The sequence below is a fragment of the Pelmatolapia mariae genome, linkage group LG22 (assembly GCF_036321145.2).
Source record: "Pelmatolapia mariae isolate MD_Pm_ZW linkage group LG22, Pm_UMD_F_2, whole genome shotgun sequence".
In the NCBI taxonomy this organism is placed as follows: Eukaryota; Metazoa; Chordata; class Actinopteri; order Cichliformes; family Cichlidae; genus Pelmatolapia; species Pelmatolapia mariae.
Window position 1 is genome coordinate 21,796,903 of NC_086245.2, and position 21,732 is coordinate 21,818,634.

General features: G+C 41.0%; 1 protein-coding gene across 1 annotated transcript; it reads left to right on the forward strand.

The window, feature by feature from the left end:
- Positions 1-1,187: 1,187 nt before the first annotated feature.
- On the forward strand, positions 1,188-21,481 carry tbc1d5 (TBC1 domain family, member 5). Its single transcript, XM_065471097.1, has 23 exons — positions 1,188-1,279; positions 7,341-7,393; positions 7,678-7,796; positions 8,478-8,535; positions 8,705-8,813; positions 9,035-9,124; positions 9,336-9,410; positions 9,601-9,668; positions 9,765-9,867; positions 10,186-10,274; positions 10,394-10,444; positions 10,535-10,604; positions 11,984-12,156; positions 12,268-12,410; positions 12,952-13,058; positions 15,817-15,902; positions 17,349-17,644; positions 17,862-17,918; positions 18,996-19,204; positions 19,328-19,427; positions 19,677-19,756; positions 19,860-20,120; positions 20,498-21,481. Exons 3-23 carry the CDS (start codon positions 7,697-7,699, stop codon positions 20,777-20,779), a joined length of 2,607 nt encoding a protein of 868 aa, XP_065327169.1. The 5' UTR covers positions 1,188-1,279; positions 7,341-7,393; positions 7,678-7,696; the 3' UTR covers positions 20,780-21,481.
- The last annotated feature ends 251 nt before the right edge of the window (positions 21,482-21,732 follow it).

The window sequence follows — 21,732 nt, forward strand, 5'->3', positions numbered from 1 at the left end:
CCTGTACATACCAGGTGGATTTACGCTTTTCCCCATTGTGACCATCTCGCTGCTTTGATTTAATTATATTTTTGTGCATCTTGTGTTTAGTATATTGGAAGCATTTTGTGATAAAGCGGTTTGTTAAAAGCACTCCACGGATAAACTTGACTTGTTTGACCTCAGAAATTGCTGTAATTAAGTCTACATAAAACTGTTTTAATTAACCATCACGTTGTGTAGCCCCTTCGGTGTTCTTCCTCATTCAATGATGTTTTTTATTTCTCCTTGGTGGTGTGATCCACCTCAACATTCTGTGTTGCCATTACAGATTAAGATCATTATTCTTTCTTTTTTTTTTACAGCCTTACCACCCATATTTTTCTTTTACAAAGCAGTATGTTTTAGCTGATGCAGATAAGTGAACTGAAAGGCATAATCTTTGTGCTGATAAATCGGTAACTGAATTTGCAATCTCCTCTGTCTATTTATCTTTGCAATCTAAAGTAGCTGGAGTAGTCTCAGTTTTTTGTTGTTGTTGTTGTTGTTGTTGTTGCTTTTTGCAATCCTGCCTTGTGGGAAGACTGTGCAGAACTGTGGGAAGAAGTACAATCTGTGACATGTAAGTGTGCAATCTGTGAGAATCAGTCCTCTCTCATAACTCATCTATGGTTATTCCTGTTGGTGGAAATATGAATAACTTCATATCTTGCATGTTTCATTCAGAACTATGAATATTACTGGAACTCAATCAGAAGTTGTTAAAGCCTTATCACATTCTAAGAGGTGTCATTTACTGGGCATTTATTCTTCATAGACTGGTTATAGTAATAAAAAGTTCAACCTTTGTTTAGTCAGGTTGTTTTTTGTTTCTTTGTTTGTTTTTTAAAACTTACTGGTTGTTGCTTATCCTCTTCCAGCAGCCAATTGTTTGGGTCCTTGTCTTTGCAGCCTGCTGTCTGCTATCTTCTAGGGCTCTTCACAAATGAAATGAACGTATAACTTCACTATATATTACAAAGAACTTATACAAGTAATGCCATAAAGCCTTGTTATTAATGAATAATTACAATTTTGCTGAAATATATTGACCCCCTTACTTTGCATTTAACAAGCAAGTAAGGCTTAGCTTTTGGACAAATCTAGAACAACCAGCTACCTGCAGGCAGCCAGTAACGTCACAGGCCGGGGGTCACGTGACCAGTCAGCTGGTCTTCAGCCAGTCCGCCTGACACGCTACTGTTTACAAATCAGCGGAGCCCGAGTGAGCAGAATGAGACTTCCTGCGTGATCCGAACAGGTACGTGAATAAAAACTGCTAACGCATTGCTTTTTGGTGCTAGTTCCCGAGCGTGCGACGCAACTTTGTCTCGTTTAAAGCAGAAGCTGTGTGTGTGTGTCGGAAGTAATAACAGGGCCCCGAGTTGGCTCGCTAGGCTAATGTCACATTAGCCTTCCTGCTTCCTGTCGTTTCAACTCTTATTCAATCAACATGAAGAGCTTCAGCTGCAAGAGTAAGTTTAGTTCATATTTAGCTTTGCTAGCCGACGGACGATACAAGCTAGCTTAGCTGCTGTTTGGCGTTTTATTTTGCTTTTTTAGCCCTCTCTGCTTCGATAATCTTCCTGGCAGCCTCCATCCGTGCTGCATCCCAGACGGACCCTGTGTACGTTTTGCTTCAATTTGGACATACCTTGTCATTGATGTAAGTTACGATGTCAAAAAATGTGGGGAAAAACAGCTAATCGTGGGTTTGCTAAATGGAGGACTAACTATGGGTGAAAGATTCAGTGACGAGTTCAGGGCAGTGCAGAGGTTTGGTAACAGCTAACACCACCTGCCTGTGTAGTTTCGTGCGGTTTCACACATACTTCTCCACACTGCCAAGATGAAGTTCAGTACAAATGTCCGTGTGGGAATCTTTCTGCAGGATACTGTGGACTGCAGAAAGGCCTTTTGGACTGGAAAAGGAAACCCAGGGCTAGAAAGGAGCGAGACCCGGGACTTAAACACACCGCCTGCTAATAATATTGGAGGAAATGTTCAGTACTTGCTGACTTGAGTGTTTCTGTGCATTCAGAGTTTCGTTCCCTTTAGTGCAGTGCTTCCTAGCTGTTGTTGGTGGTGGTGTTTTTTTTTGTTTGTTTGTTTAACTTGTGATCTTTTATATGAGGTTACATGTAAATGTCACTGAGTAGTCCAGGCAAGATGTCCCCTTAGTTTGATCTGAATAGCTTTTATCAGCCAAAAGGCACTTTAGAAATGCCCATTTTTAGATTTACCTTGCGACTGTTTGTGGATGTCCTCTTCCCCCATGTTACTAACGAGTTGTCCATTTCAATACAGACAGATGTCTGTCAGATTTCATCTTTGGTAATTAAATCTTTCAGGACCCAGCAAGTTCTTGGAATTTTGGTAAGGTTAAGGTTCCAGGCATGTTCTCAGTCTCTTGCAGAGCATGTGACCATAAAGGCTCTTGAGCTCTCACTGTGTGCTGAAGTAGAGGCATGTGAGTTTGTTTAGCTGGGGTGTTTCACTGTTGCTAAACTACAATCAGCCGTCTTGACTGAAGCTGCCAGTGACAGTTCCTATTAGCGCTGTTTGCTGGATTCTCTTTGAATATTCATCCTGTAAAAGCAGTTTTCCCCCACTTGAAAATGCTGAGACTCTTGTGGATCGGCTGTTACTGTTTATTAGTACTTTTTTAAAAAACCATCTGAATTTGAATGCAAAATGATAAAAAGCATATCCCCGAGCTGAGAGCAGAACTGTAGTTGCAGTTCAGTCAGATGTCTTCAAATGGAAATACTGCAGGCACTTCAGCAAAACGTTTAATACAACTGACTAATCTGGGTTTAGTTTCCAGCTTGTTTAGCCTGGTAAACTTGGAACTAATATATATATATATTTTAGACATCAGTCTGCAGAGTCAGCTTTATAGCTTTACATGTTGAAGTTGCCACACAGCACCAAGGTCCTGGGTTTGAATCCACCCCAGCTGGCCTTGGCCTTTATAGAGTTTTCATGTTCTCCCCATCTCTCTGTGGGTTGTCTCCAGATACTCTGGCTTCTTCCCCCATAAATTAACCTAATTAATTCGGTTAACTAGTTAACGTAGTTATTAAGTCATTTAACTAAGATCAATAAACTGGCAACCTGTTTAAGGTGTTAGAGTAATATATCTCTGATTACCATTGCTAGCTTTGATCTTGTGTCTTATAGGGACAACCAGAAATTGTGTAAACCTTTTAAAAAAAGCAGCTTGGATGCTGCAACCATAGATGATATAAAAGCTTACCATGAGGTCATCGATCATCTTCTGAGTTCTTGAGATTACGGTTTTCCCGCTCTGTTTTTTTTTTTTTTTTTTTTTTTTTTTTTAATTTACATGAAACACTTCATTCATTGATTGATTTATTGATTATACTTTATTCATCCCGAGGGAAATTGGGTTAAGGCTGCCAGCCGTGCCAGCGCCGTCTTACCCATCCGACCATACATACATTACACAAACATCACATGGGGAAGACAGGTCAGAGGGGTATAACATGGAAAAGCACAACATGAGGAAAGATAAGGAGAAAAAAATAACTCCCCCCAGACTGAGCTCCAACAGGGAGATCAGTTTGAGAACAGAAAAAAACACCTCTGCACATAGCACATGAAAAAAAAAAAAACTCTTAATACACCAAAGAAACACATGACAAGCAACAGGGGTGGGTAAAGGGTAAGAGACATCCAATGTAGACAGTACATCCGGGCTCCATGATCCACCGTCAGCATCGGAAGGGAATAAGCGTCGAAGGCGTTTGGAGGGGGGAGGGGGGATGAGTGTATATCTGCATGTGTATATGTCTGTATAACACCATGGAGCCCTGCTCTCAAAAACCGACGTAGATGTAACGCTGTCTGCAAAGCTGCATTTAAGAAATAAGCGCTTAAAGTTTTTAAAACATATTTAGAGCCATGCCCGTACAGAACATGTCATCACTGGGTTGGTTGGTTGTGGTCAGTAGACTGTCTCTTTTGCAGTAATTTGCTCTTCATTGTTTGGCTGTTATCAAGTTAGAGCAGTTTTCCCATAGATTTCTACAGCACCAAAAGTGTTTTTGCGACCACAGATATCGCCATCTGGTGGTCTGAAGTTTGAATGCAGGTTGAAGGCACTTCAGAAGTGTCTTTTTAATTGTCCGTCACTGAAACGCAAACTCAGCTGGATTCTTGGTTAGCATTCCCTGGTACGCATGTCCAAAATGAGGTAATTTTGGAAACCACAATGTCATCGCTCAAACAGTGCACTGTGTAATAAAGGCAAGTGGACAGGAATCACTCATTGTTCTGGTTCTAATTTTAATTTAAACATGTTTAACTCTGGGGATTCATTAACACTTCACAGCTCTCTGAAAGACAACCCATGTGCTTCAAAGAACAGTTGCTTTGCTGTTGCCCAATTATCAGAGCAGACAGGCTTTCCCTGGAGGGCGGTAGTAAAGAGACCATCTAAAATGAGGCATTTCATACAGCTGGGAAAAGGAGGTTCTGCAGAAGTGTACAGTATGGTATGAAAACATGCCAAGATGTGGAAATCTGTTCTAGCAGACCCCAAAGATAAAATCATGAACCTATAATTGAGCATACTGTGGGCTCTATTTAAAATGTGATGCTTCTTGGCTTAGATCAAATGGGAAGTGTTAGTCTTGTGGTTTTTAAGCTCACTTTCAGACCGAATGTGTGTGATGGGAAATGAAAAGTGAACTGTTATGTTGCACGCGTTATGGAAGACTATTAAGGATTGAGGTTTAGAGTGAGACTGTATGCTTAATTTTGAAATCATTTCAGTGTGCTTCCCACAGTCCGGGGCATCAGCATATCTCCTTTGAAATCCCATCTTGGGTAAGAACTTAAAGAAGCCAAATCCTAAAAAATCTGCAAAACTAACACCGGATGATGTCACTGCTACAGTTTGAGTTTAGCTTTGCAAGCTTTTGTTAGCGATTCCCAGTAAGTGATCTTCTACCTCCGAACAGATGGACTCACTGTTATTTGCCTGTTGATTTATTTATGCATTTCATTATGTATTGATTTGATTATTTCATGAAAGATTCGTGCTTTGAATTATTGAGGTGTCTCCAGGTGCCGTGGATTAAATTATGCAGAAGCTAATTTGCCTTGATTATTATGTAGTAAAGTTGGGATGTCATTTTACGTTCGACTCCGGGAAAAAGTAATGAAAGCAGCAGAAGGCTAAGAGAAGACTCGCTTCAGGCAAGGCTGTGCTAACACGGCGAGGCCTCAAGACGAACACCCGCGTCATCTTTCACTCGCTCGGAAAGGCTTGCGGAGACACGCACATAAGATATGCCTGTGCAAAGAACAAGTAGGGATGAGTGATCTCTAAAGTTTAGAGTCACTTTTTACTTTTGGAAAGAAGAGACAAAGCGACGAATGTGACTACAAGACTGTAGGGAAAAGAATTTTCAAAGTACTTTGCATGAGTAATTTTGGTCACAGTGATCATATGAATTAATATTCTATGCAAGATGACTACCGCTTGTATTTGTATTCACTCAGGAGACTTTAAATCTTTCATGCCAATCTTTGAAAGCAAAAGATGCTATTATTGGAAACACCTATTCACACCATTCTTCTGGGGGGGGGTTCCCATAGTTGTGGACTGGTGCCGATTATTTGATAGGATAATGTCCTTTTTAGGAGAGCAGGGAGGGGGGGGGAGCACACAGATTTAAGGAGAGCATTAGTCTTCGAGTAGAACAGATGTTCCCCGTGAAAACAGCCGCATACATTATGCATATAAAATAATTTCTATTTTGATGGCATGTGTAGCTAATTTATCAAGCAGTGTTTCATTCACATGGTTAATTGGTTTAAGAGATGCCTTTGTTGTGTTATTTCCACAATTATTAAATCGAAAGAAAACACAATGCTTTGTGGGCACGTGCTATTCTGTGGGCCTGCGTATTAGGCTAAACATATTCATAAACATGGAATAATCCCAAGCCGGATAAAGAACGAAGGCAGGATTGGTTAACCTAGATTGTGATGTCTCACAGAAAAAGTAAACTTCTCTCAGAAGTTGGCAGCGAGTACTTGGCTCACGGTTTACCTGGTCAGGATATTAATAGTGGGTTTTTTTGTTTGTGTTTTCTTGGAATTTATTTATTTATTTTTTTAATGAATCCATCTTTCTGTTCTGGTAAACCACTCAGTATGGCATTAAATCATTGGGAAATCTTTCTATTCATCCCCTCTTTTTAAGATGAATCAATTAATGTATTTGTATGTGAAAAATGAACATGGGGGAAAGAAACAAAGGAAAAGCTTCTCCTAACTTCTTCAATTAGTTTTCTTCGTATTATATGTTTGGTTGTTAATACGAAGCTTAATTTACAGTCAAAACAGAGAAAAACAATATTACATTATTATCAAACGGAGATTAATTTGCGGTGTGATCAAAGAGGAAAGCACGGTGCCTATTAAAATTAGAGTCATATCCATCATCGCCTTGAAGGTTGTCTCTTTGTGAATCTCAGCACCACGTCCAACATTCCTCCTGCATTTGGATCGCTCCCCGGAAGTCCCGTCCTGACCGCTCGCCAGAGCTGATTTTTGTTTCAGAAACACTGCTGTCCGTGAGCCACGCGAAGACAAGTTTCTTCACATTAAACATCAGTAATTAATGCATTAATTTGCCTACTTAATGACCTCATTAGCTTCACCAGTTATGTTCAATGTATCACAAAGAGCACCGTGGAACATCAGGCAGCTCAAGTGCTTCTTGTTAATTTCAGCCATTCTTCACTGACTGTAATCAATGTCAGTGTTTTATTTTATGTTAAGTTGAAAGTAATACATTCGAAGGGAGACTATGTCGTAGCCCTTTGTGCGATTGCCACAGTGTAGGAAAAAAAAACCTAAAAATACAACCCTGCTATTTTTTTATTTTCTTTTTTTTTAAGCATTGCTTGAAACATTGACTTTTTCCTGACATACTACATTAATTTACTATATAAAGCATATTTCAGTAGTTTTACTTGCTAAAAATCAGTATCAAACTCAAAAAAGCTAATATTGATCAAGTCGGTCCTTCATGAAAATACTTTTTGAGAAATAAATTGTTGGATTTATTCATCGCTATGAAATGCGTCTGCAGTCACTTTAGTCTGGGTCTTTAGTGCTGGGTATTTCTACAAAGCATTTCTTTTATCAACTTCTTTTAAGTTTCTTTCCATGCTGCCTACTTCTGCTCTACTGTATTATATTTCACTGAGTCATTTTTGGCCCTTTAGCAGCTTTGTCCTTCATTTCCCCTTTATTATCAGTCCTTCTCCCTCTACTTGCAGAAACGATCCTTTCCTTCTGAGTCTCAACTGACGAGAAACACAAAGCTGTGACAGTAAGTACCGAGATCAAATGGTGTGCTTGGAGAAACTTTGCTGATTGCGGTGGACTGATTTGCCAGCACTGTTATATAAAAAGAGGTCAGAGGCTACAATGTTCATGAAAAGCTGGCAAAGTCAGGACAGGTTCTGAAGCTGAAACTGAAGCTCTGTGTCCCTGTTAAAAGAAATAAGTTTAGTTTGTGCTTTAACACCAGGACCTTTTGGGAGATCATGTTCAGTTATCTTTCTTGTTTATATCTTTCTCTTTTTTGCTCTTACCTGCTACCTCATTCTCCAGGTCCAGCTGGGTCGCAGTCATGCAGCATCCCAATTTTGAGACCCCCCATCCACTCCAGAGTGAAGATCATCAGGAGACAGGTTTTGACCCGCTCCAGAGTTTCAACAAGAATGAAAACAGTATGTCAACTCTTCAGTTAAGACTTCCAAACCTTTGTTATAGATAACACCTGTAACCATTTCCCCTTCCTTGGACCAAGACCCATATCATAATATACCAATGCTGCAGTCTTTTTGGGACTAACAGGCTCACAACAATGGAGATGATAAGTTTAGGTTCATTCTGGAGATGATTTAAAAAGAAAATTTTGAGCTGACTGAAGTGTGAGTCACAGATGTGGCTCGCGACGCCCCCAGGCTGAGTGTGTTTTTTATGTTTACGTGTGACTGAAAGAAAACGTTGGTGGCTGGCATGTTGTGGAACTGATGAATATTCATACTGAGCGTCCCTGTGGAGCGATCCACTCCTGTAACTAATGCTGATAGACAGCTCTCCAACTTGAATGCATGTTCACCTGCAGGCCAAATTAGACTTATTACGGCCAATAAAGAAGAAACAGAGTATGTTACTTTACTTCCTTTAATCACCTTCTCTGCTTCCCTTTTTGCTCTACTGCGTGCCTTATAAAAGAATAACTGATGGGTTATTGTGATGCAGTAAAATTGTCAAAGTATGCATTTTTGTTGATCTCTCATTGCCTCGTCTAAAAAATATATATAAATAAATAAAAATTGATTTCTGCTTTGATGCCCTAGCACTTGTTGTTTACATCTCCCCCTTGTGGCTGTGTCTGTTCTCAGTAGGAGGATCTCTTGACAGCAGCACTTCGGAGTCTCATTCGACCTTTCTCTCATATAGGTGAGTTATTCCATTAATATCCCTTCATGGTGGTATCATGAACTCGTGGCCCACTTCTCTTAGCTTCTTATCTTGTTTGTTTACTGCTTGATGACACAAGTTGCCCAAGTTGAGTTGAAGCTGGTAAATCCCCTCATGCTTTGCCTCCACCACCCCCTCCCCAATGCAGGAAAGAATGGGACGACTTGTTTCTCAACAGTAATTACCTGGCCAGGATCCGGCAGGCAGGCATCAATGGGCGGCTGAGGAGCAGCCGCTTTCGGAGTGTGTGCTGGAAGGTAACTGCCAGTTGGATCAAGCAGTCCTATCGAGTTTGATTAAGGGGGCTTTGGCAAATTCCCTGCCACAGAAAAGGGAAGTTCTGGTGGCTTACAGACTTTTTCCTCAGTGGATATAACAGCCTCGAGTGTAGTTCTGAAAGGGCTGATTTGTCTGCATGCTAGTGATTTCTCAAAGATGAACTGTTGCATGGACTGATATGTGCATTGCATGTCTATAGCTGTACCTGGAGGTTCTTCCAGAGGATAAAGGGCAGTGGATAAACAAGACAAAGGAGCTCCGGGCCCAGTATGAGAAGATCAAGGAGATGGTGAGAGCACCCATCTGTGGCCAGTGTGGTTCTAAGATATAAATGTTCTCCATTAACCTCACTGCTCATTCATATGTAGAATTTATAGCTGCTTATATCCTGAAACACGGAGCACAATATGCAGCCCATGAGGAAAAAACTGATCACTTATCAAATCATCAAAGGTTGTAACTAATTGTTGTGCATTGTTGTTGTTTTTTTTCTGTCACAGCACATCACCAACCCCCGCAAGGCCGCAGGCCAGCAGGACCTTGTGATAAACAACCCACTGTCCCAGGATGAGGGGGTGAGTTTTCTCCACAAATGTTTCATGTGCAAAATATGACCCTGACACTTTGTGACCTTCTAATAATTATTGATACCGTCAATGACTTATTGGTTTTTAACATATAGATTTACACACTATATTGTCATTGTAATGACAACAATCTCTTCCCTTGATTTTCTTAATGTCATTTTTTTTCTGTCACATCCAGAGTTTGTGGAATAAGTTCTTCCAGGATAAAGAGCTAAAGGGAATGGTCAAGCAGGATGTGTTGAGAACGTAAGTATCTCTGTTACTATTCGCTTTTTTATTTTTTGTTTTCTGTTATTAACATGGCAGGAAAAAAAATCCATGCTCTTTTCGTATTTGGATTAGATTCCCTGAGATCCGATACTTCCAGGATGAAGATGTGAGGACCAAGCTGACTGATATTCTCTTCTGTTATGCCAGAGAAAATGAGCAGTTACTGTACAAACAGGTAACATTCAACATCATCCTGTGTGTTGTTTCAACAAGCTCACACAGAACAAAATGCCTTTTGTAACCTAAGCATTATAAGTGTCTGTAACAGGTGCCAGCCTGTGAATAGATGGCCAGCGTAGCATCTTTTTTGCAAACTGGAAGTGACACGTGGCTGAGCAGTGGCTAACAATATCTAAATTAAACCTGTCATGATGGATTAGAAACCTCGTGCATCACTATTAAAGAAAGACTGACCACAAATGAACTGTATTTGTTTCCTCTCCCTTTATGCATCTTACATTCTCTCTGCCTCTGTCTGCTTTTCTGTCTGTAGGGGATGCATGAGTTGCTGGCTCCCATAGTGTTTGTGCTGCACTGTGACCATCAAGCCTTTCAGCATGCCAGTGAGACGGCCAGCCCCAGGTCAGTTTGCATTTCACTGAAAAGCCATTAACACCTTCAGACCTGCTTCTCTGATGACAACATATTTTTTGTATTTACTTGTCCAAAGATTAAATTGAAAGATTCTCACTTTTTTTCAGTGAGGAGATGAAGTGTCTGTTAGACCCAGTGTACCTCGAGCACGATGCCTAGTGAGTATCAGCCGATCAAAAGGGTACAAAATAAGAAATGTTAGTACTTTTAAAAAATCTCACTACATTTATCTTTGCCTCTCTCTGTAGTGCCATGTTCTCGCAGCTAATGGAGACAGCAGAGCCGTGGTTCTCCAGCTTTGAAAGGGAAGTGAGGAAGGTCGGTTCTAATTTGAAAAACTACTTTTGACACTGAAATTGATTGTGCATTGTAACACAATACCAGCTGATTGCACTGTCATGAAGACATGACATTATATTAACGCTAAATTACAATGTTGAAGAGCTCAGTCCTGGTTAATTTGACCACTCAGGTGGTTACCATGGTAGCAGCAATTGCATTCTTATTACTATAGTGAACATAGGACGAGAGGCTTCGTTGTCAGAAATGCAGACGAGCAGCTGGATCTGTTTGATGTACCCAAACGATTTGTGGAACAAGTGCAGGAACAAACAGAAACCATGATTATCACTGACTGTCAGTCAAATTGTTACTTAAAACACTGAACAAAGTCCTGCCACCTAAAACACTTCATGTTTTGTGAACTTTTTTATTAGCTTTTTATCTTTTTCCACTCCAAATTAAGCAGAGGGTAGAGGCTCTTCAAAGCTCTTAAAGACAAATTTGCAATATAAGACTTTATACAGTCACGGATATCTAATCAGCCAATGACATAGAAGCAACTTGGTGCAATTAGGTTTGCAGACATTGTCAAGTCGACCTGCTGAATTTCAAACGGAGAATCAGAATGAGGAAGAAAGGGGATTTCAGTGACTTAGAACATGATGCCAAATGGGCTGGTCTGTGTTTCAGAAACTGCTGCTCTGCTGGGATTTTCCCACATGCCCATCTCTAGAGTTTACAGAGAATAGTCTGAAAAAGAGAAAATACCCAGTGAGCAGCATTTCTCTGGGCAATAATTTCTTGTTGACATCAGACATCAGAAGAGAATGGCCAGACTGCTTTGAGCTGATGGGAGGGGAACTGTAGCCTGGTTCGACGAGTCTCCATTTATGCTGCAACATTCAGATGGTATGCTCTTTCATGTTGGTGTAAACAACTTGCAAACATGAATCTAACCTACCATCTAAGAACAGTTTAGTGTGGGGAATTTTTGTGGGGAATTTGTTTTTTTTTGTTGTTTTTTTTTCGTTGTTGCCTTTGGGCCAATGTCATTGCGAGCATCACTTAAAGTCCACAGCCTACCTCAGTATGGGCACAATGTGCCGATCTTCTGATGACTGCTTCCAGCAGCATAAGACATCATGTGACAAACCTCAGCCCATCTCAAACTGATGTCATGACCATGACAATGACTTCACTGTACTCAAATGCCCTCCAGTCACCAGATATCATCCTATCCTGTCAATATGAATCAAAAGATCTAATAATTAAACTCCACCTTATTGAATCAAATAAAGTAAAGCAAGTATACTTAACAAAACTCAGAATAGCACATCCAGCTTCTTATTGTTGCTGATGTTCCTCATTTATGTTTGCATGAAGATATTTCAGTTGTGATATTTCTGCTTCCCCAGGGTAAAGAAGAAATGCTGACCACCATCCCATTCGCTCGACCCCAGGATGCAGGGCCATCTGTTGCCATAGTAACCAAAGTCAACCGCATCCAGGACCAGCTGGTGAAGAAGCACGATATAGAGCTGCACATGCACCTCAATCGGCTGGAGATCGCCCCGCAGATCTATGGGATGTCAGTATTTACACCTTTGGGCAGTCTGACTTTTTTTTTTTTTTTTTTTTTTTTTTCCCCTGATCCACTGCTGGACACAAATGCAGTAAAGCTTGTTTTCTGTGTCTTTAGCCGGTGGGTTCGTCTGCTGTTTGGCCGGGAATTTCCTCTTCAGGACCTGCTGGTGGTGTGGGATGCCCTTTTTGCTGATAGTATCACTCTGGACCTTGTGGACTACATCTTTGTGGCCATGCTGCTCTATATCCGAGATGCTCGTACGCACCATTTGTTACTTAAATAATCCAATAATGCCATGTGTTGTCTTTGTAGCATGTAATTTCGTAAGACATACATAAGTGGAAGAATGTGATTTACTCTGGCTCATTTAGTTAGACAGAGTTATATTGCTTTGGACTACAATTGATCTTTTCATATACATAGCATATACAAGCAGAACTGCGGTTTAAGTGCTTCTGTTATGCCAATGAGCCAAAACAATGTAACACAATGTAATTTCAGTCTGCAGTTAATGAAGCTTGTCCATTCGCACTTTTTTTATATATGAAAATAAGTCTGCAGGTTCTTTTTTTTTTTTAGTCTTATATTTTGTGGACTCTTTTTGTTTAGCTTTGTTTTTCTTGGAATGCAGAGTCTAGTCTGTGACAAATAAGTCAAATAGAAAACACTAAGGAAGTGAGACTACAGCTTGAAACACTCTTGGTGATTCACACTTGATTAAAGCAAAACACAAGCTGTTACCAGATTTTTATTTTTTTTAAAGATTCTTCTTAAATCTGTTTTTCTTTTTTTTTTTAGTAATTGCTAGCAACTTCCAGACATGCCTGGGCCTCCTAATGCACTACCCCCCAATAGGAGACATCAACTCTCTGCTGCAAAAGGCTCTGTTCCTTCGAGATCCCAAAGTAAGTTATTATACCAGCGTAATTAACTAGAAAAATAATACATGCTGGTTTTGCTGATAGAATTGACAATTGGTGATGTAAGTCTCTCTAAAAGTGCTGATGTGTGTTATGCGCTCATGTGTCTCTTTCACTGTCTAACTGGTCACAGGTTAAAATGGGGAAGAGAGAAAGAGACTCATGATCAAAATCAGAACAAACTTACAGTTAAACAAGCTCTTTTATCAAGTACTTACTGTAAAGGCGATGCCTCACTCAAAACAAGTTGCCTTGGGTTTTTTGTTTTGTTTTTTTTTTTGTCCCCATCACAGAGGAAGTAGAAGTTTTGCAGAAGTGAAAGACTCATATGCATAGTGGGCTAAAATCCTCGAGCAACACACTTTTAGCAAGGACCAAAAAACTTTTGTGGTGTTGTTGTACTCTCAGAAAGCGCTTGGGTGTAAAAAGTGAAGTTAAAATTGGCAGCAAGTATTTTAGTTTCTCACGCTTGAGAGGTTACATGTTAATGTCGGGGCACTTACAGTAAATACAGGAAACGCAGGTGGAGTCAATGAAGCGGTCACTGCAGTTAATGACAAGTAGTCGTAGCACAAATATAAGCGCATTTTAATCTTGGTGTGTAACAAATGGGCCTCTGTGTTTATGTTTGTGTATGTTTAATGTACAAATAAAATACATTAACCTTAAACTAGCAACCCTTGCATATAAGAGTTTATGGTTCGGTTAGTTAATGTTCAGCTCAGCAGTGCATGTTTGATTGTCTTTGCAACAGCACTTCACTTGTTCCACATTTTGTCATGTTTACAACCTTATTTAAAATGGATTAAATTCATTTTTCACCTCAAAGTCCTAAACACAATATCGTCTAATGGCAAAGGGGAAAACATTTGCTTCAAATTCTTGCAAATTTATTAAAAACAAACATACAACATGTATATAAACAGTCACAGCCTTTGCTTAATATTTTGCTGAAGTACAGTTGGCAGCAATTACAGGCTCAAGTCATTTTTAGAATGGTGGTTTATTTTTGGACAGTTTCTCTCATTCTTCATTGCAGAAGCTCTCAAGGTCATGGTGGGGAGCATTGGTACTCAGCCATTTTCAGATCTCTCCAGAATGTTAAGTCGGTTCAAGTCTAGGTTCTGGCTGCAACATTAACAAAGGAAAGAGACCCCCCCCCCCTTCCCCCGCCAGTCTGAGGTCTAAAGTGTTATTGAGCAGGATATCATCAAGGATGTCTCTGTACATTACTGCATTCATCTTTTCCTTGACCTTGAGTAGCCTCCCAGCTCCTGAAAAACATCCCAATGGCATGATGCTGCCACCACCGTGCTTCATTGTAGGGATAGTATTGGTCAGCTGATGAACAGTCCCTGGTTTCCTCCAGACATGACTCTTAGCATTCAGGGCAAAGAGTTCAAGCTTGGTTTCATTAGGCCAGAGAATCTTTTTGTTTCTTATGGTCTGAGAGTCTTTCGGGTGCTTTTTGCAAACTTCAGGTGGGCTGTCATGTGCCTTTTACTGAAGAGAGGCTTCTGTATGGCCGCTCTGCTACAGGCTTGACTGGTGGAGTGCGGCAAATTGGCCGGTGGTTCCAAACTTCTTCAATTTACATATAATGGAGGCCACTCTGCTTACTGTGACTTTCAATGCTGCAGAAACTGTACTCTTCCCCAGATCTGTGCCTCAATACAATCCTGTCTCTGAGGTCTACAGCCAGTTCCTTGGTCTTCATGGCTTGGTTTGTGCTCTGAAATGGACTGTCAGCTATGGGACCTCATATAGACAAATGTGGACCTTTCCAAACCATGTCCAATCCACGGAATTTACCACAGGTGGATTCTGGTGAAGTTGTAGAAACATCTGGCAGATGATCAGTGGAAATGGGATGTACCTGAGCTCAACTTTGATGATAAATGCATTGGAAAACTTCCAATGTAAAATTCCAGTCCTGAGTTTGATTATGAAAATCCCAAAATGGCACAATGATGCAACTGCAAGACAGTTAAAGTAAAAACAGAAGTACTTGTGCACTTGGTAAATGTGAAACTATGTGAAGTGCAAAACTCTCGTCTAGTTTAGAAATCCAAAAAAGACCTGATACATTTTTGCCAGGATTTTTTCGCCCCTGACCATACTTTTCCTGTCATATGCTTGTTTCTTTCCTCCTGCGGTCTTTCTGATTTTTGCTCACTTAACCAGAGGTCTGCTGTGCTGTTACTTCTCCCATGCAGAACGTTTGTAGTCGTCCCGTTTTATTTGCATGTGAGCTCGACGTTGTTGTGTGAACAAGTTAAATCTGACAGCACGGAGTCTTTGACCTTAGCGAACACCTCACCTAAATTATCTTTTGTTCCTCGTCCAAATTCATTGACCTGTATACTCAACAACTCCACCAAACTCCTGTTCACCACTCTCCTGAGATGAAATTTCAGGAAGGTGTTGATCTGACATGACAGTGTTACCCCCAGGTGAACAGCCATGTCACACCAGGTCAACATCAGATTTATACCTGGAGGGTGGTTGGGGAGGGTTCATCCCTAATAACAGTGCAAGAAGGGGCATGGTGGAGGTTTGTTGCTCATAAGTACTGACTCAGAAACATATATTGACTTATTTATGTAGTCATGCATGTGCACATATTTTCGGTTGACTTGTTTACTCTGACATTACTTGTTTGTTGTGCACAGCAGAGGTTTTTAATCTGTCTTGTTAAAGTTGTTAACAATAAAAGTTCAAGCTTAAGTTATTGTTTTTGTAGAACAACCCGCGACCTGTGAACTACCACTTCCAGCAGAACCTGGATTACTACAACACAAAGGGAGCTGACCTGATGAACAAGACACGGTAAAATAAGGCACACCCTTGTCTTTGAATGGACCTGACATTGCACACACATGGATGTAAACATATGGGACATACATACATACATACATACATTTTGGACAAAAATGCATGTTTCCAATTCAAAATTAATTGGACAAACTAAGAGATTTTAAAATATAAGGAATGTTTTTAATACTTGGATAAAATTCCTTTGCAGTCAAAGACTGCCTGACGTTTGTAATCCAACACATCACCAAATGCTGCATTTCCTCCCTTGAGATGCTCTGCCAGGTTTTTACTGCAGTCTCCTTCAGTCGCTGCTTGTTTGTGGGTCTCCATTTAATTTTGTATTTAATAACTGAAAGGTTATTAGGTTGTGATGAGGGGACTGTCTTGGTATTCTTTAGAACATTATCCATTTGCATTGTAAAGCACCATCTGATCAGTCATGCTGCTTTCATTTGAATCTTATCTGAGAGCATCGCCCTGTGGTGAAGTTCAGACCAAAGAAAATGAAAATTTTGTCTTTGTCCAGAAAATTATGGACTCAACTGTATCACATACAATATGGGTTACATTAGTGGCTGTTGATAAAAATTGCTTTAGTTTAGTTATGTGCAAGTAATCCCAGTGAGCCAAAGGTTCAGACTGCTGTTTCAAACTACCCTCCCCTCTATTCTGGGTTCTATATGACGCCCATGAGAGCTTGCAGAACTTTGAACCTTCACACATAAATGAGAGATGGGTTCATTTGACTCAAACATGGCTACGGTTTTCAGTATTTATCATTATTTATATATTCACATTAAAAATGTGTCTATATGTATAAAATACTAAAATCGCTCCTGCACTGATCCTTATGTTTTATTAAAGCATAACCTTACCTTGTAAGTCCACTCGCCATTAGTCATTTTATTTCCTGCTTTCTATTCGGACATATTCTTGCACATGAGCACATTCTTTAGGTCAATGAAATTGTATAAAAGTAATATAAAATAGGCAGTGTTTGTAGGCTCCCTTGTGTGCATGAGACAAGAATGCGGTCATTAAAAAAACCTCAGATGAGCTATTAGAGATCAGACCTCCACTCGGAGCATTAAAGTTTTATAGGGTCTAAAACTACCTTAAGATCTGCAGTCGTTAATATTGAGAACCAGATGTAAATTTATGTTAGTGTGCCGGGTAATCCAGGTTTTAAATTCTGGGATAACTGTTTTGCATTCAAGAATTGAGCGCCAAAAAAAAACAAACTCTCATGAGCCATTTTATAGCATTTTTGTCTTTGAGACTTCTCAGGCTAATCCCACATCTCTGGAAGCAGGGTTTAATTTTTATATCTTATAAAATATAAACCTCTGGATACCTTGAAGGTAGAACATTTGTTAAATAATGCTAAAAGTAGTAGTTTGGAAAATTTTCTGATAAAGATAAGATCAGGTGAAGTGTCTCATATCCTTTTCTTTTTAGCTCTGGCTCTACAAAAGCGGCTCCACTCAACATCAACAAGGTCTCCAGCAGTCTGCTCAACTTCGGCAGGAAGCTCATTGCTCCAGCCATGTCTGGTGCGTCTATTTCACCAATCAACAGTGAGGTACACTCCTCCTCTTCCTCCTCCTCGTCCACCTCCCCGGCCTCGGCCCCTACGCCCATCTTATCACACCCGCTGGCAGATCCCTCAGCTCCGACGCAGACCCAGGGCCAAGCCCAGACTCAGCACTATCGCCTGCTCAAGTCTGAAAGCATGCCTGTCCACCTGAGCAAAGGTGAGCACAAGTAGTCAAAACAGAAATGTTCCAGATTTGTGGCAGGACAGATGTGACATCACATACTTCTTACCATCTACTAGTTGGTGTATTATGTACCCGGTGAATTATCGGGTACATAATACCCAGTAATTTTTAACACTGGTTGTTGAAGTTTGTTCAGCCTTTTGGTTTGTGTGGTTATGGCAGCATCAGCTTTGACTCTCCTGTCTGTTAGATGGAGTTTCAGGTGGAGTGTCTCAGGTCTCAGCCCAGACTCACAGTGACACACAAGGTAACTGCTGTCATGGCAACTGCTTGTGTGACATGCCCGCCCTTATTTGTCCGTGCTTTCATCACTGCCGGCCCATTTCTAAGCATCCTGCATGTTGTACGCCGTTTGCTCGCCTGTCCCTGCTGTTGGTGTGCCAAATGTTACCATAAACAGACATGAGTGTGTGCTGCATGTGATTTTCAACTGTGACCACCAGAGGGAGATCACAGCTCGCTGCATCAGTGCAGATGATGGCATAGGCATCACTAGTGAGCTGCGACGTCTCTCATCAGTAGTGCTAAGACTGTGTCCTTTAAAAAACCAAACAAAAAAACCTGTCAGCAAGTTTCTGTTGTTGCATCACTGTGGCTGTAAACCCCTATTTGTCCTGTGTGTGTGTGTGTGTGTGTGTGTGTACCAGCTTGCTTTTTAGTCTGCAGTGACAAAGAAAAATGCAAAGAAATGGTTTATCTAATGACTCATTATAGACCAACAGATTTGCAGTCAATTAATAACTGCAAAAGTCTGTTATTAATTGATTACTTACATTTGCATTTAATTGCTGCATTAATGAGCATCATTCTCTGAGCAGCAGGGGCTGCGCCTCTCCAATCAGCTCCTGCTTTGCTCTGTGGTGGGGCGCACTGCTGCAGATTTGCATTATCTAAAAACAGATGATGACATGAAAGCTAAAAACTCTAGGAAAGGAAATATAACAGACAGACTCATTAGCACTACTAGACACTTTTATTTATTTATTTATTTATTAGATGCACTTGGGGAAAAATCATTTAAAACACAATGTATGTCTTTTCTACATCTCATTCAGCACTGGGAAAAAAATCTGCAATTCCAGCTTCATAGTCCAGATTTCAGAGTCTTGTCTTGCACTTATCTGTAATTTAGAAAGATATTAAACAGCTATTTATGAGATTTGGCCTCCATAAATAGAGTTCTTCATAGAGTTTAAAGGAACAATAGTTTCTTTCATGTTTATTTCCTGTGCAGGTTGTTCTCCCGTAAATTCAAATAAGGTGACGTCCGTAGGTTTTCAACTTCCTAGTGTTACTAATAAAAATGTCTGTCTGTGCTTCTTAGGCCAAAGCTCGAGGACGGTCAGCTCCTCTACAAGCATAGAAAGTCTCTCCGGTGGCCGTGGTCAATCCACCGCCTCCCCGCCTCTTCCCCCATCCAGAGGGAGTGATGTCAGCACTTCATCCCCGCCCCTCTCCGCCACCAAGAAGGAGTCCTTCTTTAACATCACTCGCTCGCGCTCCCACAGCAAGACTATGGGCAAGAAAGAGATGGTAAGTCTTTTTAAATTGTCTTTCTCACATTTAATTTTCTCTCACAGCTTTAACCATAATCCCTTCTTTGTAGGGTTTCCTTCAGTTTCCAATTTTCTCCGTTTGTGTTTGTGGGATCAACAGGAAGAAGACCTGGAAGCCCAAGTCTCTTTCCTGCAGGGCCAGATCAACGACCTGGAGGCCATGAGCAAATACTGTGCTAAGATGATGAACACACACATCTGTAAGTTCAGCCACACATGGTTACATGGCTTAAAAAAACCATTCAGTCTAATTCCACTCGTGCGTCAGCGTCTGCTGCAGGTTATATTTTTGTCTAACTTAAATTTGTAAATTTGCAAATTTCTAATTTTGCTAAAAATTTACTGACAATAATAATACTGTTTATGTTTTCGAATTGTAATATAGTGAAGCAGCAGCTGTTTCGTGTTTTTGTGGCCAATCAGTGCCTGACCACTCATTGTTCCTCTAGGTAAAATCCAGGAAGTGATTCTCCAAGAACACCTCGAGAAAGAGGATGAGGTCCTGGTCTCACTGGCTGGACTCAAACAGGTGACTGTGTGAGCAGATGCTATAAGTGTGTATTCATGTTTGTGATGTCCCTTTTATAATCATATTCACTAGCTCATCTCTGTGGCCTCCTTCTCCCTGTCAGATTAAAGACATCCTAAAGGGAGCGCTGCGCTTCAACCAGAGCCAGCTGGAAGCTGAGGAGAATGAAGAAATCACCATTGCTGACGATCACTACACGTCCACAGCAGCAGCAGGTGAAACTGTTCTAAGCACCAGCAGCCTCCACAGTGGCCAGCAACAGCAGGCAAACAACAGGCCGAGCAGGGACTCCGAGCTGGAAGGGAGCGCGAGCATGGACGAGAAGGAGGAGGAGGAGCAAGCCATGACACCACTTGATCGACAGGTCAGCGTTTTTCCTGTCTGCGTAAATTATTGCTCTGTACCTCTGCCAGCTGTATTGGCATCAAATATAGCTTAACGTTCATTCCATACAGGATTATGTTTCGTCGTCTGTTCTGCTGTTTGACCCTTTGATCCAGGATTCATTCATTTTAAATCCTAATCCCTTTCATGTCTGCAAGTCTGTGTTCAGAGTGGTTTTGTATCTTTCCAGGATTATGGTGTGTCATGCTAAATCTGCTCTCCTAAGAATTATACCATTTCTGAATGATACCGCCGAGCACAGCAAGTTTATCTCAGAACACTCAGCTTTAGGCCAAGGCAAGCGTGATCTCACATTTTGGGCATTTATGCAGTTTAAAAAAGAAATCTTGCATGCAGGTGGCGTCTTCTCTGGGCTCGGAGGGCAAAAACTGGGACGATTACATCGTTATTTCCCAGGACGGAGACCTGCAGGCCGAAACTGGAGGAAGGGCTGCATCCGAGCGCACTCCTCCAATCAGACGGGGGCGTGGCATGGTGCGGATGGAGCCTGAGGGTGCAGCTGGAACTTTCCAAGACCCCCTAATGGCAGGCACCACCTCAGGTTCCTCCAGCCCAGATGAAGGCTCCACCCACAGCAAGGACTCTGACTTTACCATCGTTAACCCGAACGACCTGTGAACGTGTTAAATCACCGCCCTTTTCCTTCACCTATACCCGTTCTGGTTCATATCCCATTCAGCGGGGTTTGATCAGAGAAAACTGACCTGGAATTGGTAAGGGGACTTTAGGTCGATGGTGGAGCGCCACTGAAACTGTTCTCGACATAGAAATTGCACACATGGACTGTGACACTTGTGTCACAAATGCCCGATACTCTCTCTTTAATCTGTGCCACTTCAGTCCTCTCTGAGCTGATGCTGTATGCTGTCTCATCTCCTTATTATGCTGGGCCTTTTTAGTGGGTACAATCTAACCTCATCTGTCACTCATGATGATTTGTAGTTCCCTGCTCTACAGAGAGAGGGCGCCATTGAACTGCTTACCCTGTCACTACAAGATGACTCTAAAGAGTTGGACCTCAAACTGCAGTTTACCTTCAGGAGGGGACTCCTTTTCTCTTACTGTAATGATTGAGAGTGTGGTGCTGTTGTTCCTCGTGAATGTGGAGCTCTGGCCATAACTCTGCCTGTGTTCTGTCTGCGTGTATGCCTCTAAAGAGGAAGCTCTCTGCTCTGATACTCAAAGGAAAGAAGGATGGTGTCGTCCTGTCACTTGTTGAGGGCAGCTTTCTCCCCCCTCATAAACCAGTGCCTCTGACCGTTATTCTTCTCAGCCAAACAAAACCTAACTCTGTGATCTATTTTTTTTTTTTTTTTTTTTTTTTAAGAAAACACTTTTAAAGAAAACTGTGTTTTGTTTTTGTTTTTAACCCTTTAGTGCTTTAATTTCCCTGGTGTATATGATTAAATTATGGAATAAATCTCCTTTACCTTTGTTTTAAAATTGATTCCAATATGGACAATTCAGTGTCGGTTATCTTTGCTCACGTTACAGGTAAGTTGTTCTCGTGTTCTGTGGCAAAATTACGCAAAGCAGCACACAAAGAATGTTCCTCTATAGCTGCCTATTCA